Source organism: Oryzias latipes, chromosome 4 (assembly GCF_053564925.1).
Source record: "Oryzias latipes strain Hd-rR chromosome 4, Olatipes_Hd-rR_3.1".
Lineage (NCBI taxonomy): Eukaryota > Metazoa > Chordata > Actinopteri > Beloniformes > Adrianichthyidae > Oryzias > Oryzias latipes.
The window spans coordinates 20,467,173-20,482,056 of NC_136240.1; the positions used below are offsets into that span (position 1 = coordinate 20,467,173).

General features: G+C 36.6%; 1 protein-coding gene across 21 annotated transcripts in view; it reads left to right on the forward strand.

The window, feature by feature from the left end:
* Positions 1-14,884, forward strand: part of lrrc7 (leucine rich repeat containing 7) — a 126,461-nt gene that overhangs the window by 39,376 nt on the left and 72,201 nt on the right. For 12 of the 21 annotated variants that reach the window (XM_020702497.3, XM_020702502.3, XM_020702504.3 and 9 more), the window contains exon 1: positions 11,824-12,279. The exons of 6 other annotated variants lie outside the window; for them this stretch is intronic. In XM_020702497.3, the coding sequence (XP_020558156.1) occupies positions 12,255-12,279 (25 nt within the window). In that variant the 5' untranslated portion in view covers positions 11,824-12,254. Of the gene's footprint in view, positions 1-11,823; positions 12,280-14,884 lie in introns of those variants that run through there. 3 more of the 21 variants (XM_020702498.3, XM_011474173.4, XM_078946046.1) reach the window with 1 other exon arrangement.

The following is a 14,884-nucleotide window of genomic DNA, read 5'->3' on the forward strand; positions in this document are numbered from 1 at the left end:
TGGTTAGTTGTCTCGCCTCACAGTTAGAAGGCTCTAGTTCGAATCCCGTCTGGGGTTTTTCTATGTTTTTCTATGTGGATTTTGCATGTTCTCATGCATGGAGGCTCTCCTGCTTCCTCCCACAGTCCAAAACCATGCCTAATAGATGATTTGGTGATTCTAAATTGCCCCTAGGTTCAGATTCTGATCCCCTGATGGAAGAAATTCTTTGATGAACCCAACAATCCACAAGGAGGATGTGAAACATGCATGTAAAATATTACCTGATGAAACTCATGAGTATGTTTGCTTTGCTGCTTATGAGAAACACTGCTGTGACTTATTGTGTTGATCAAGTGTGTTTTTGACTAGTTTCAAAGTATTAATGCCTGGCATCAGTGGATGCGTTTTATTTATACTCAACAGAAACCCTGCAGTAAAGGTTTTTATGTTTGTGCTATTTCAAAGACTAAACCTTCATAAACAAAATATGAACCTGGATTTGTTGCAAAGCTACCTCCTTAATAAGGGGATGATTTACTGGCCATGAATTTGATCAAAATAACCTCACATTGTGTCACTTGTTCTGTTTGTAATAAAGTTGTGTTTAAATTATACAGTTCTCAATTTACTTTAGACCAAAGATAAATTCAAACAACTTTGAAGTGATGTGATATATTGAAGGACTTTATTCTACGCCTCAACAAAACTTCAGAAACTACATAATGTAAAAAAAATCTTTTTAAAATGATCTTTGAATCCCATTTATGTGGTAGACTACACATGCTTTCTTGTTCTCTTTTGATACTCGCATTCCCTTTCCCTGTGCATTGGTGAAACTTCTTTTGTCTCAGAAAATGTTCAGGCTGGTTGAAGGCAGATTTAAAGGAGTGGGCTGAAGTCTAGCGCAAGATTTTCCACACATTCAGGAGGAGTGCTTCTATTACTCAAAAGGTACAGGAAGTACAGATTGAACAGTAGAACATCAAGAGACAATCCCAATTGTGAGTTTTGAATGTGATGATTCTTAATTCTGATTGATCAGTGTCCATGGTTATTAACTGAACAGCTCTGCAGTTCTTCTGTTATTTTATTTTATTTTGCATCCACTGCAGGGCTTTTCCACAAAAGATGTGTTACCGGAGAATAGTTTCCCAAAACTGCGGCAGAACATTGTAAAGACAACTTTTTGTTGATTTGTTGTGTATGTTTCTTGAGGATGATTATGTCCATTTCTGATCAGTAACCTTGTTCAGTTTGCTCTCATCAAAAATTTATATAGGCAAAAAAATTTCAGAACAGTTGTACAGCAGCTGCCTGTCAGGTGTGCATCGATGCATCTCAAAAGGGTTTTTGGGAATATGTCAATGACCACCTGCTCCTGGATAACTAACCCAAGAGTATTCCAACTCTCCAGTCCATCTGAGGCCCAATTAAGCCAAGTATGCAGCTCCATGAGGCATCTGCAGAGACAGGAACAAGCACAACAAGCACTTTAGGAATGGATCATCCAAACAGGAGAAGGAAAGTAGGACATTTTCCAGTGGGAAATGGCCTATGAAATATAAAATTAAAGTGACATGAGCTATATCACACATTAAGGGTTATCGTGCATTGCTCCATTTGGGTCTCACTGCCACACAGGATTTCATTATTCCCTTTAAAGGACAGTCAAGTAAAACATTTTCTCTTAGCATCTCTTTTGTTATCCCTCCCCCACATCATGTTTTATTGCAATTTTAAAATGAACCTTAAAGGTTTGACAATGTGATGCCAGTTGCAGCTGGTTGGAGGTGATAACCAGCATCTGTTATCAATGTGGATAAGCTCTTGAAAGAAAATCTATTCCAGCTGTTGCTTTATAGTTTTCTTAATTGTTTATTTGCTAGTTGCTTGGTATGTGATTTTGAATGACCTTTAATCATCATTTTTTGACATCAAGACAATCCCAAAAGAGCGATAAATAGACATTTTTGTAATTATTTATTTCTTTATATACCTGATGATTTATTTTTATTTTTCATTTCAAATGAAGAAAAACAAATTTAAAATAAAGCAATAGAGTAAAAAATGTTTATGTGGCTTTACGTCACAACTTGTTTGCTCATTCTTAACATTATACTTGGAGCAGGCCAAATTTTTTTTTGGTTATACTTCCATCTATCCCTGTCTAATGAGAGATTGTGAGTGATTCTCCACCAGCTATAAAGCCAGGTTTCTTCTAACTAACTTTGTGGTAGCAATCAGTGGCTTCTTTGGAATATTAGGCAAGTGTGTCTCTTACCCACTAAACCTTCACTGTATCTGGTTGGAAGTGTAATCATTTGCTTGTTGGTAAAACTTGTAGATAGGCCTGAGAAGAGCGTCGCTGTTAGGCTTGGAGTTTGTTGGGTTCACTAAGCTACTATGTAGTCTGTTCATAATGCATCTTCAAGAGTTAACTCATACATACAGTAAACAATAATAATAATGCAAAGAATGAGATCACTTGCTTGGTTTTTGCTTTTGAGGTAAATACTTTCAGATTATGATTCTGAGGATTTTTTTGAAATGTTTTTTTATTTAATCCACCAGATATTTTACCAAGCAAGCTTCTATTCCTCAAAAACATATCATTATTCTTTAACACAAGGAATAATTATGATATTATTAGAAAAAATAAACAAAACCAAAACATCCTTTTTTATTTGCTTTTTGCTTTGCTTCTATTCCACCGGGCAAAAAAGGTTTCCCTCTAAAGTTTTGAAAGTGTGTTGGTAGGAAACCACTAGCATGATTTAATGGACTTACATTTAAGTCTCATAATCTTGCTTTTTGACCAATATCATTCTTGCTTTTAAAAAAGTGTTTTTCCTTTCTGCTTCAGTGTTCCTGAATCCAGTATTGTATCATTCACATTTGTAGCAGATCTTTGGAGACTACAGTTGGTGGAATAGTTTGTTGTAAGCATAGACATGCAATAGACCTGACAGCTCGTCTCTGGAATCATCCAGTGGATTTTTCATGGGGAAAAAATGAAATCGGAAGTGGGAAGGACATTTGGCATTTGGATGACCAAAGTTATTTTGGGTTCAATAGCCAATCAAAATTCACCACCTCCAAAAATGCACAAATCTGATCACTGGTGGCACTTCTAATGCCCAACATTAGTGCCAGCCTGTAACCACCAGGAGCGATGTGGGGTTCAGTGTTTTGTTCAAGGACAGTTTAACACATGGGCAGGCAAAGGCGAACCGAACCTGTGATCTTCCAACCAGAGGATGATCGCAATACTTCTGCACCACAGCCCCCCACAAAACAAACAGATATCTTGAAAAGGTCCTTGAAACTAGACTGTAAATACAATGGTCCCTTGCTTATTGGGGTAGTTATGTTCTAAAAATACCCTGCGACAGGTGAAATCCACAAAGTAGGATTGCAGATGTTTTGGGGCAGCAGAACCCCTCACTACACACTTAAAACACTTTTCTCAGACAGACATGACAATTTTTTACACTTTTCTTTCTTGTTTGAGCTCTCAAAGTTCAGTCCAGTGTTTTAGTATGATAACAGAGATCTGATCGCAATCGAAGATTCATATAGATTTGGCAAGCTGAAGTGCATTCAATTGACACAGCAAGAAAGAAGTTGATAATGGTCTGCAGCCAATCAGGATGCAGAACAGTGTGCGGTACAACAAAAATAAATAAAATGAAAAAAAGCAGGCAAAATTAAATTATAAAAATCAGTGATACAGTGAGACCTTAAAAGGTGAACCGCTAAAGGAAGGGCCACTGTATTTATTTTATTTTTTTGGTGTAAAATTTCACTTAACAAAAGAGTCAATAGATCATGATCCCATTTTGCAACCTGCCTCCAGTGGACTTTTAAGTAACTGCACCATTTGGATTTTTTTTAGTTTGCATTCCAAATGGAAGGTAGGAGTTTGGTTATAAGAGACATGCAGATTGCTGCGATGAATAATAAGTATTTCACAGTAGTTCAAACTATGGGTTGTCTTTCTGTGAACTCAATATCACTTCAGATTTAGAAATACCAAAATTATTTTGTTCCATGTTTTCTTAAGGTACACACTTGTAGGTCATAAAACAGATGATGAACTTGATTAGTCTGTGTGAGAAGTGAGTGAGAAAATTCCACCAACTCTAAACAAAATTAAAACTCTCTACAAAACTGAAATTTAGGAACCTTAGATTAAAAATGTTATAACTATCACACACCCTTCAAGCTAATATTGACAGTAGCAGCGATGAAAAAACAGTCAGTCCTTTCAAACAGCATAACATGGTATATGTGTAACTTCTTTGGCTGCATCTTTTTCAATCACACTAAATTGCTAGAATCAAGTTTACACACTGCAGTTTCCTAGCAACATTCATTCACAAAACCCCTTATAAGGCACAATGCTGTATGGAGACCTGTATTGAAAGGGGCAGAGAGAATAATGAGGAAATGTGAATTTACAGACAGAAAATTAAAATAAAATGACAATGTTTTGTCTTCTGAGAGAGCTTGTGGTGCAGGTCTCAGTTTTACAGCATTAGTGACTGGAAAATATTAAATTTTAGCCTGTATTTATTTAAAATGGCTTTTTTATCACTAATAACACTAATTGTCATTTAAACGGCCGCTTTGTACTAAACATGTCATCTCATGTATTCCCCCACTTTTGTCAGTGCTGTCCCTCCATCACTAGTGAGTCATTCAGCCTTCTGATCAGCTGACCAAACTAGTGAATTAGTCATCTCAGTGGGATCAATCTGAGACTAGGTTTCCTCCCACAGCTAATGGCTCTCTGAGAATCTCACAAAAACTGAGAACAAAGTTTAAAAAAAAAAATCCATTGCTTGTGCTAAAGACAGCTTTGCAGGCAGCAGATTTTTGCCCAAAAAAGAAAAAACAAAACAAGTGCAGACTGATAAAAGTGTGTTTCCATGGTAACCAGGGGATGTTTTATCTTGGCAGGAAGACAACTCTCATCTTTAATGTCTCATTTTCACTTTAATCATTTACAGTTTTATTCTTAGATCATCACAGCAACAGACTAGGTAATTGCATGATGCTCATGTGTAATAATAAACATTCTGTTGTGCTCAACTATTTCAAAAGCCAAAAAAAATATTTCCATAACAGTACGTATAAACACTGGGTTTGGTTTATCTATTATTATTGAAGATGTTTCATCTGTTCTCTAATAGCCTTTCTCTTATTTCAAAAACACAGTGATAAGGGAGCTGGTTTATATGCCTTTAAGTCTTTTAAGACATAGGCTGCAACTTTGATGGAATCAACATAGATGAATAAGACATGTGCTTATATCAATAATTTATTGAAAGTCTTTTCATGTGGCTAAATAATATTTAATCATACCTCGCTAGTCAGAATAGTTGAGTTTTGCTCCACCTGACCTACGCGACAGAGCAGCTGCTACAATATCTATAAAAGATGGTAGGAGATTCTACAAAATTCAAGCTTGGTTTCATTCTTGCATTGCTTCTCCAATAGCCAGAAGGAAGAAATTGTAATGTGTCAAGTTACGTTTTCATTTGCTCAGTGTATTTTGAAATATCTGGAACATAAACTTAGATATTCTTAAATTTTGATCTTCCTTGGCATTTGTTTTGTTTTTTGTCTAAAACTTAAACTTGTTTTATATTTCCCTGCTCTAATTTTCCAAATCTTAATCCTATCATAAGACATTGTTCCTTTTAAAACCCAGACAGTCTTACTGCTCCAGAGAGTTTAAAGCTGCTCTTTTTATATTGATTTTGATTCATTGATTTAAAGAAGGCAGGCTCTCAGGTGGCTTTTAAAATGAGTCAGATCTGCAAGGGAATAAAAAAAAATTCCATGCAGGGAAGAAACTCGTAACAACTCATCTTTGGAAAAGTGGTTCTCATTCAGGTGCATAATTTTATATAAAGCAGACATTTATTTAATATCTTTGGGAACTAATGAATCGGTAATGCAGGGGAATCCCCAGACCTGCTGCATTTGGTGTCTTTATTGATTGAGGTAGAACAATTGATACTTTCACACATCGAGAACATGGAATTTGGGGGAAAAGTGAACTGTTTGGAAACACCTGAGCTGCTCTGAAAGACTCTTATACAAAAGTCTTGACATAGCGATCATTGGGCATTAATTAATCAGCAAGGCCCTTTTTAAACCAGGGATCAGTATTCCTGTTACGGCTACTTCTAAAATAAGACAGTTGGTAAAGTCATTATTTATTTATTTATTTTTAGATGCTGCTTTTTGTTTATCCTGTTTAGTCATTTGTATTTTTGCTACATCCAGGCTTTAGTCTCATGCTCACACCTAGTAGAATTGTTATCCACACAGCAGATTATCGTTACCTTTTTTTTATTTTTAATCAACCACTTGACCTAACGTTAATTTATGTACATGTGCATGCAAAACATTAGTGTTGCTTTTTGTTACTGTATGTTAGTAATTGATTAAGTTAAGCGACAGACAACCATTGAGCATTCGTCACAAAATGGAAAACCATCTCTCTTGATATTTATGTGATAAGTAAAAGTGGAACTGAAAATGACTGCAGAAAGGGAATTTCTCCAAGCTACAGATGATTATTGATAGGAGTTTTTTTTTTAAAAGACAGTGATAAAGGAGGTTTTAGACTGCATGAAAGATAAAAGTTTTAAAAAACAGATTGTTTATATAAATGTAAAGCAATCAATGTGCTTTCATAAAATAAATCTGATTCTCAGTAATATTTTAAAAACAGTACATTTTGTAGAAACGAGATGACCCACAAATGGCTTGTAGTGTCTGCATTACTTCCATAAACATCACTGGTGCAGACCTTCATTTGAACTTTGGTCAATTATCTCTACTTGGGTTAGATTTTCTCGACAATGCAAACCTGACAACCGGATATTATCTAAAAATGTTTTTTCTCTTCTTTTTTGTTCTCCTTGCAGATTTGTGTTGCCAAATAATTTTGGCCTAAGCTCCTCTTACCATCTTAAATTATATTGGTTGCTTGGCAACATTTACTTAGTGTCGATCTACAAAAACTCAAATTTGAAGCTTCATGGATTTAATGGCACCAATCTTTTTGTTAGCTCTGTACTAAACTGTTACTTCACTGCATGATGTCTTGCTACCTGCAGAGTCCCACCTAATACTATTTTCTACTCTATGGGAGGCAGTGGTGCTCACGTGTGTGTGTGTGTGAGTGTGTGTGCGCACATGTGTGTGCTGAGGACACTTCTTTCTTAGGATGTCCGTGTATTAAACTATAATAGCTCAGTTTACCGGTAACCATCTTAGAGACTGGTTTCACTGTTAAATCAACCACGTGAAAAAGAAATAAACTTAATCAGATTTAAACTCATCATTTGGCCAGATTTAAAGAAAAGAATGATTTCTAACTTTAGATGAACAAAAGTTCACTATAAAAACCAATGCTTATATAGCAACACCCAAAACAAAATTAGAAAGTTTCTTTGGCAAAGCTAGAATATTCAATAACTTTAATATACTCAAATTTGCAGATGACTGTTTTTTTTTTTTTTTTACCAATGTTGTGATCAGAACAACCTGTAACTCAACACACTTTAAACAAAGAGGAGCTGCCCTATTTAGAGTCAGCAATGGAGATAAAAACACAGTGGTTCTTCAGGGAGCTCTGGAAGTTCAACCAGCCTTCAGAATTGTTGATAAAGTTCTACTTTTCAACATGGACCTCAAGTTCTGGTTCTGACGAGATTTAATCTGGGTGTTTGCTTTTTCCTTGTGACACTGCTGTGGTCCTCTTGAGCAGGTCAGCCCAACCCTCCTGCATTGCTTGATGCTGATTAGCAGGCAGATGTCACCATTTCTGAGGGAAAAACATACCTGATCTTGGTAATCAGCAGCAAGCAGTCCTTACAGCACCCCCCAAGTGCTCTTGAGGAAATACTCTTGACCTAAACTGTTCTACTGAACATACCCAGTGGAGACAGATTGTTTTGGGTTTTTACCGGTCACCTCTTAGGTGTAAGAGAAAAATACTGTGAATGTGAACAGCACACCCATGAAAACACTGAGTTCACTCTTAAAGGACCCCCCTGTTTAATGATGGATATTGCATAATGTAAAGTTCATTTCTGCAATATTTTCTGCAGTTGGAGGACATCATCAGAGCTAGACTGCCCTTCAACCACAAGTTCTAAACATCCATAGTGACAAATAAATGCAGATACAGGCATAAGCTTTGGATCCTTCCCAACAGATCTTATGATTACTGAAGTTTACATGGATCTGAATACAGCTAAAGTTCAGATCTGAACTTTCACTAAAGCTTGAACCTCGACTCGACCTTTTGATCTTTCTTTTTTTCCTTTGACAACCACTGATAAGCATGACCCATTTTACTTTCCTTTGATTTCCCTCAGTTAACAGCCTCATATTTGACCAGACTGCTGGTCTTGTCATCATTAAATTCTAATAATTTGGTAAATCAAAGGAATCTAATCACATCTTATAGTTTTATTATTTTGCAGCTCATATTACATTGCAAAATGAATTAACAGTAACCACATGCGGCTGTTTGCTGTAATACAACACAAAATAAAAATAAAGGAAGTCTATTTGTATTGATTTTAAATCATTGTTAGGCTTGTGTCTCATTGCTTTCAGCAAAGACTATTATGAATACTTAACGTATTAAAAAAGAGTTAGACTGCAAATCTTACAGCATGAGAAATGTTCTTTATTTTGATAAAGTCAGCAGTTTTTTTTTCTCATGAAAAAAATGCAATGGCTATTATAACACATTATATAGATATTATTTTGTTTATAACAAATCTATTTTTTAATGTTCTTGTGTCCAGAGTTTAATAATAGACTGTAAAAAGTCTTTGCAAAGGCAATTAATTGCCCAAAGCCTTCTAAATTTGTCAATTGTTGTTGCCAGGCAACAAATATGATCCCTGAGCGAAAAAGACTATGCTCACTTTTGTTTGAAGGACATTTCAGCCCTAGAAGTGAGATGTTGTTGACGCTGATTTGAACCTGAATGTGATGAGGCGGCAATCAATCTGCAGGCTATCAGAGAGAAGAATGACTTGCAGTGTGATACAGTGACAGCTTCCCCTGTACTCCTAGTTTCTCCTTAAATTCGGGCAGTCTTGGAGAATCCCAGCACTGCCATCTGGGTATGACTGAAGCTCCGTCTAGGTAAAGCCAACTGGCACCGGGGAGGACAGTGTGTCACTGTTACAGCAAAGTGAAGGAGAACCACCCTGTTAGGGGGGTCATTTTAAGCCACAATAAACATTATTTCCCTCTTTTCTTTTTTACATTTCATTTATTTTTAATTTGTGCCTTATAACATTTCCACATCCTTTACGTGTTTGGTGGTCTGATGCAGCCGTATCACTTGGAGCGTTGCGTCTTCTTGGAAGACGATCTTTTTTTCTTCAGTGGACAGTTTTGGGCACGAGGACGTTGAGTAGATCTTTGAAGGGTCCAAACTGCAGAAAATCCTGCCAAAAATGCAGAAGGGTAAAAACACTGTCAACATAAAAATTTGGCTTCACCGTCTTGTCAATTCTATTGAGATGGAAGGGATTATACATATTAGAAAAACAGCTGAGCTTGTTTGATGCCATCTGGCAATCTGTCGTTCAATATTTACAGAGGATATCAGACTCTGTGCTACATCAAGGTTTTTTTTCCTGGTTCCCACCCAAATGTCGGATCTTCTTTCTCTGTTTTCACTGCTTGGCAAGTCTGGGTTAAATACAGACACGACTTTTCCCTTAAGGGGTATTTTGGGTTTATTAACAAAGAACAATAATGAGTTAGAGATCACTTATAACTGTGGAGAACTTTTGAGCTAAATGGATTTTTTTTCTCTGTGGGAGTAGAAATTAATGAATCGTGTTTATAAAAAAACAAAACAATTTCTTCAAGTAAGCCACCTCAATGTCCTACATTTTCCTCCCTCTGACGGGAAACCGTGGCAATCAATCCAATACCAACAACTCTGAAAAGGCATTAAGCTTTTGAATTGGGAGGGGGTTCAAACCCATACCTCCACAATTACTGTGACTTTAACCTTTAAAAAGTTAAACTCCTGTGACTCTATGTATCTTATCTTGCTCAAAGATGCAGGTAATTAGACTTTATCTCGGTCAGTATCCGAGCAACTGCCCCCCCTCCCATCTCCTCATCTGAGCACACTGTGAAACTGAACTTTGCATTGCTGCACCCCAAAACCAAGCTGCAACTAATTTAAGATCTCGTGTACACTGAATGTCTTATTTTCTCATTTATATGTTTTTTTCTTTTCATGTTTAGTCTTTGCTGTATTCCCTTTTGTACTGATTCTGCACTTTGGTTATTTATTTATTTATTGGGTATTTATTTGGTGAATTGAACTGAGTGGCTGTTGTTGATGCTCCAAACGTATTTTCGTTATTTCACTGACAATGACAAATAAATCTTCTTGAATCTTGAATCAGGTGAGGATACGCCTCATACATCACATGCTCAAACAAAACAGGCTTGCACTGAGCTGATAAGGCTATTTTATAATCACCTATTACTAAATTGACAGTGTATTGATGGTGTTTTCAAAAACGTTTTTACAAGAAAACCGGAACACTTAGACAAAATATTGTGGAAAACAACAAAAGACAAGAACAAATGCTGCACATTTCTGTGTTTTGTGGGCTTTTGAGTCTTTAGAATAACATCTGATCCTTGCAAGAAAAATCTGTATTCACCCACTGCTGGTGTGTCTTTTTTAACTTTTGATAAAAACACATTAACCCTTTATCACCACTGATTTAAACAGAAATCTCGGTCACTCAATACTTCAGAGATATTTTTGCACTATATAAAGTTCACCTTTATGATAGTTCCTCATAGGACTCATTTGTTAAACACAGAAGTCATAATCTGGACTGTTTCTTTCTTTAACATGGTAGCAGTGCATGGATCACATGGAAAGTATATGAAAACAGTCAGATAAGAAGAAAATATCATACAAAAAATGCTTGTACATATTCAGTTATGCAAAAACTATAAACAATATAGTCTTCGTGCTCCATCTTAAACAGACAATGGTTAACCATATAAGATCACAAATAAAAATGCAAATGTACATGCAGTCATCATGCAATAACACTTACTTTTGGATTTTTAAATTATTCTTTGTTGCAATAAGATGATTTTTAATATTTGTATATACTGCTTTTAACCTTTATTTATCCCGGCAAGATGGAAGAACAATATTTTCAGCTGTGGTCTGGCAAAAGGCGAGACATTTAGAAAAAGGGACAGAAAAGGGGTTACAGGAAACGGACAGAAAACATCAGCGAGAAATTTCGAAACACCTGGTTTAACTAGATTATGAAAGGCAGTGAATGTTATGTGTTCTATATTGTTTCTCTCTTTTTTGGAATTACATCTACGGAACCCTTAACATAAAGGTAAAAAATATAGCAGCCTCATCATAAATTGCTCCTTAAAATTGGTATTGTGTGCACAAATTTCTATTTTGTTTGCTAAAATAGCTTTTCCCCTCCTTTTCCTCTGGTTTCAAAAACATACATTTTTTTTTACATCTGTTTAATGATACTGCGTGTAAAATGTTCCTAGAGGAGATTTTGCTTCATACTTCAGGTTATTAATAACTCGAGCAGCTCGTGCAAACATCTTCTCATAAATTGAGCTGTCAAAACTGGGCTATTTTGGTTTGAAAGAAGAAAAAAACCTCAAGAGAGATGAAAGAAGCAGCATGGCAGCGGCCCTAAAAGACAGGCTCCGTCTTCATTAAACAACACCCGCACAGATGAAATATTCATCCCTCTCTCCCATGAACTCATAACACGGTTATTGGTGCGCACGCGCAAACGCACCTGCTCTGGCGTCCCGGTTGCATCTTCATCCCTCCCTCTCTTCTTTTTCTCCGCGGGGGACAGATGGGAGGAGACGGTCCTCCTGGACGTGCAGCGGGGTTTTCACGGACAATGTTCCCTTCGTTTCCCCGCAGCTTCGCCGTTCGTGGACCGAGGAGTTTGGAGTGGAGGCTTCGCGTATGACTACTTGGATTTAAATCAGGAGACATGAATCTCCCGTAGATGCGCTCATCTCTTGCTCCCCGGGGGACTAAAGATGCGGGTACCTGTTTCACACCGGCTCGGTTCGTCCCGGTAGCCTGATCCTGCTTGATGCTTCGGAATCCACAGGGGCCACCAGAGAGATTGCATTTTTTTTCTAAAGGAATCGGATCCCCCCTCCCAGCATCCTAACAGATGGATAACTACTCGGCTTTACAACGTAAGGCAGCTCTGTCAAACGGTTTTCCTCATTCAATCAGCTCTTAATGAAGAACAAAATGTCTTCTTTTCTCTGAATTGCACTCTTAAGGGTTAAAGCAGCATATTGTGATTTTTAAATGCAACAATTTAGAGGAAAAGATGGATCAATGTTGCCCCTACATTTGCAGTGCTTTAATTTTTTTTTTTTATTGTATTCTTGCACCAAAAAAGAAAGCCATTCATCGCTTTACGAACCTTCATCCTCGGACCTTTTCAAGCTATGATCACATGAAACAACTATATCTGCAGCAGGGGGGACAATGATATATGATGCAGTGCCTCCCCATCTTGACATGTAACCCCAGGCTGCTCTGCTGTCACAGCGCCCTGCGTTCATGCATTATCTACATGCACACACCTGTTAAATCCACCAGCCGCATGTTTTTTGGCTTATTCCCCCACCCGTCCCATTATTTGTCTGTATCAGCCTGTCACACCTGTTACAAGCTTGTAATGACACAGGCGTTTTAACCATCCAGCCCCAATGCTTCACTGCTGCACTTAAACATTTTATATTATCTGAATCTTAATCGCTCCAGTTAAAGTGGATGCTGTATAGTGTTGGGTGCTCTTCTTTATGCCACATATTAGATTGCACTGAGGCGTGCATGAAAAAGGAGCATCAAAGAGAATGTTAAATATCAATCTTCAATGCAAAAATATTTCAAAGTCTTTCATTCTGTGTTGCTCTAACGATGACCATTAATAATTTGCTTTTCCGGAGGGATTTGGATTCCCACTTAATAGCCTTACTTTGTATAATTTTGCAAACACTCAGGGAGGAGTTGTCCTATTTGTCATCTTTGGACATGGATTGTTCCGCATGCATCTGCATGTCTCTGTGAATTAGAAATATATAGTTGTTTGTATGAATACACAGGAAATTCCTCTTCAGTGTGCCATCTTTTAAATGTCCTTTTTTTATTACATTAAGGGTACAAAGAATTTTTCTTCCTTTCCTTTCATGTAGCATCTTGACTTTTTTATTAGGGATAAAACAAATGTTTTAATGTGTTAAAAAAAATCCTTTTATAAAGGGGTCTATTGATTAATCAACATCAATGAATCGTATTTATCTCTGAGTAGCACCGGTTGAATTTTTTGGCTTAGGATGTCCTGAAGCTGAATGAATTAGATCGAATCGTGTCGTTAAAAATTAACCAATATCGACTATGCATCATATCAGCAACCACAAAGTATGATATTAATTGAATCAATAAAAGTAATCTTTCAATCATTACACAAAAGTAACTTTTTTTGCGTTAACTTCAGCCTCCCAGTAGAGTTTTTCCAAGAATGCATAAATCAATAATTTCTTTGCTAAATTCAAGAAAAATATTGATTTAAGAAAAAAAATATTAATACAAAGATGATGGAGCATCTCATATTGAGCTTTCTGTGTAATACAGTATTGCACCACAAGCTGATTGGTCTTAACAGTCAACAATAACTCAATATGCACTTGGCTGAGATTCATTTTGGAACAAGTGTCTTTACCAAAAATTAAAAGTTTTGTTCTATAGAAGTCATTCTGTTGTCTGTCAACAAACAAACAAAACCAGAAAAATGGACTAAAGAAATAATGTTTGACACAAACTTGGGTTTTCAGAATGTATTATCATTTAATTTCTCTTCTAAGAACAGATCTCCTCAAATATCTTTGACAGAATAAAAAAAAAATCATTAAGAAATTGTTAAAACATTAAGTTAGTTTTTATTTCAAAAAAGTTATTTTGCAGATATAAACTGTTGTCTCTGACTCTAAATAAACACAAAATAATTATAAACATTGATGCCCTTAAAATAGAAGCTTTTGTTTTAGGTTTGCTGAGTTATATTTGTCTAATTATCAGTTGTGCTTCATCCTTTATGAAGCTTTTATTAAAAATCTGGTGATGCAAACGTACCATCTGAAACTATTAAAACACACTGTTTTACAAACCTTATTTTATAAATCCTTTCCACCTCCTTCCAACTCAAGATGATTTGCGTGATGTTTTGCATTCCAGAGCGGAGTGAAATGCACAAGGCTTTGGATCCTGGACAAGATAAATGCATTAGCACTTCCCCTTCAGACAGCAAGCCTGCATGCAGGCATAGTTGGAGTGTTGTTTTGGGGCTTTTTGCTGCTCTTCCACTTAAGCTGTGACAGGACACTGCTGTTCCTGCTGCTGCTGCTGATGGTGATGCCGCTCGTTGCCTAGTGACTGTATCCATGGAACTGGCTCCCATCGTCATGGTGATGGGCTAAGGGATAGATATCCAGTGAGGGAAGGAAGACAGAGATACCAGCACAGCTGCAGTGTGTGTTATGATGAGGATTTATGCTGATATTTTAGGAGAAGGGATGAAGGTTATGGTGCTTTTGTTTTGACATGAGTTTGCAGTGTTGTTACATTCTAGAGTGTGATATTGAAAGGTCTGGTGAGGAGGCTAGTTTGGTTCTGAATCTTCATGATCATTTTTAAAACAAATATGTGTTTTGTCAAGCCTGCTGTTGTCAGAGTATGACCAAAATATCAAGTCAGCATCTTAATGGGAAATTTTCCATTTTAATCATAATC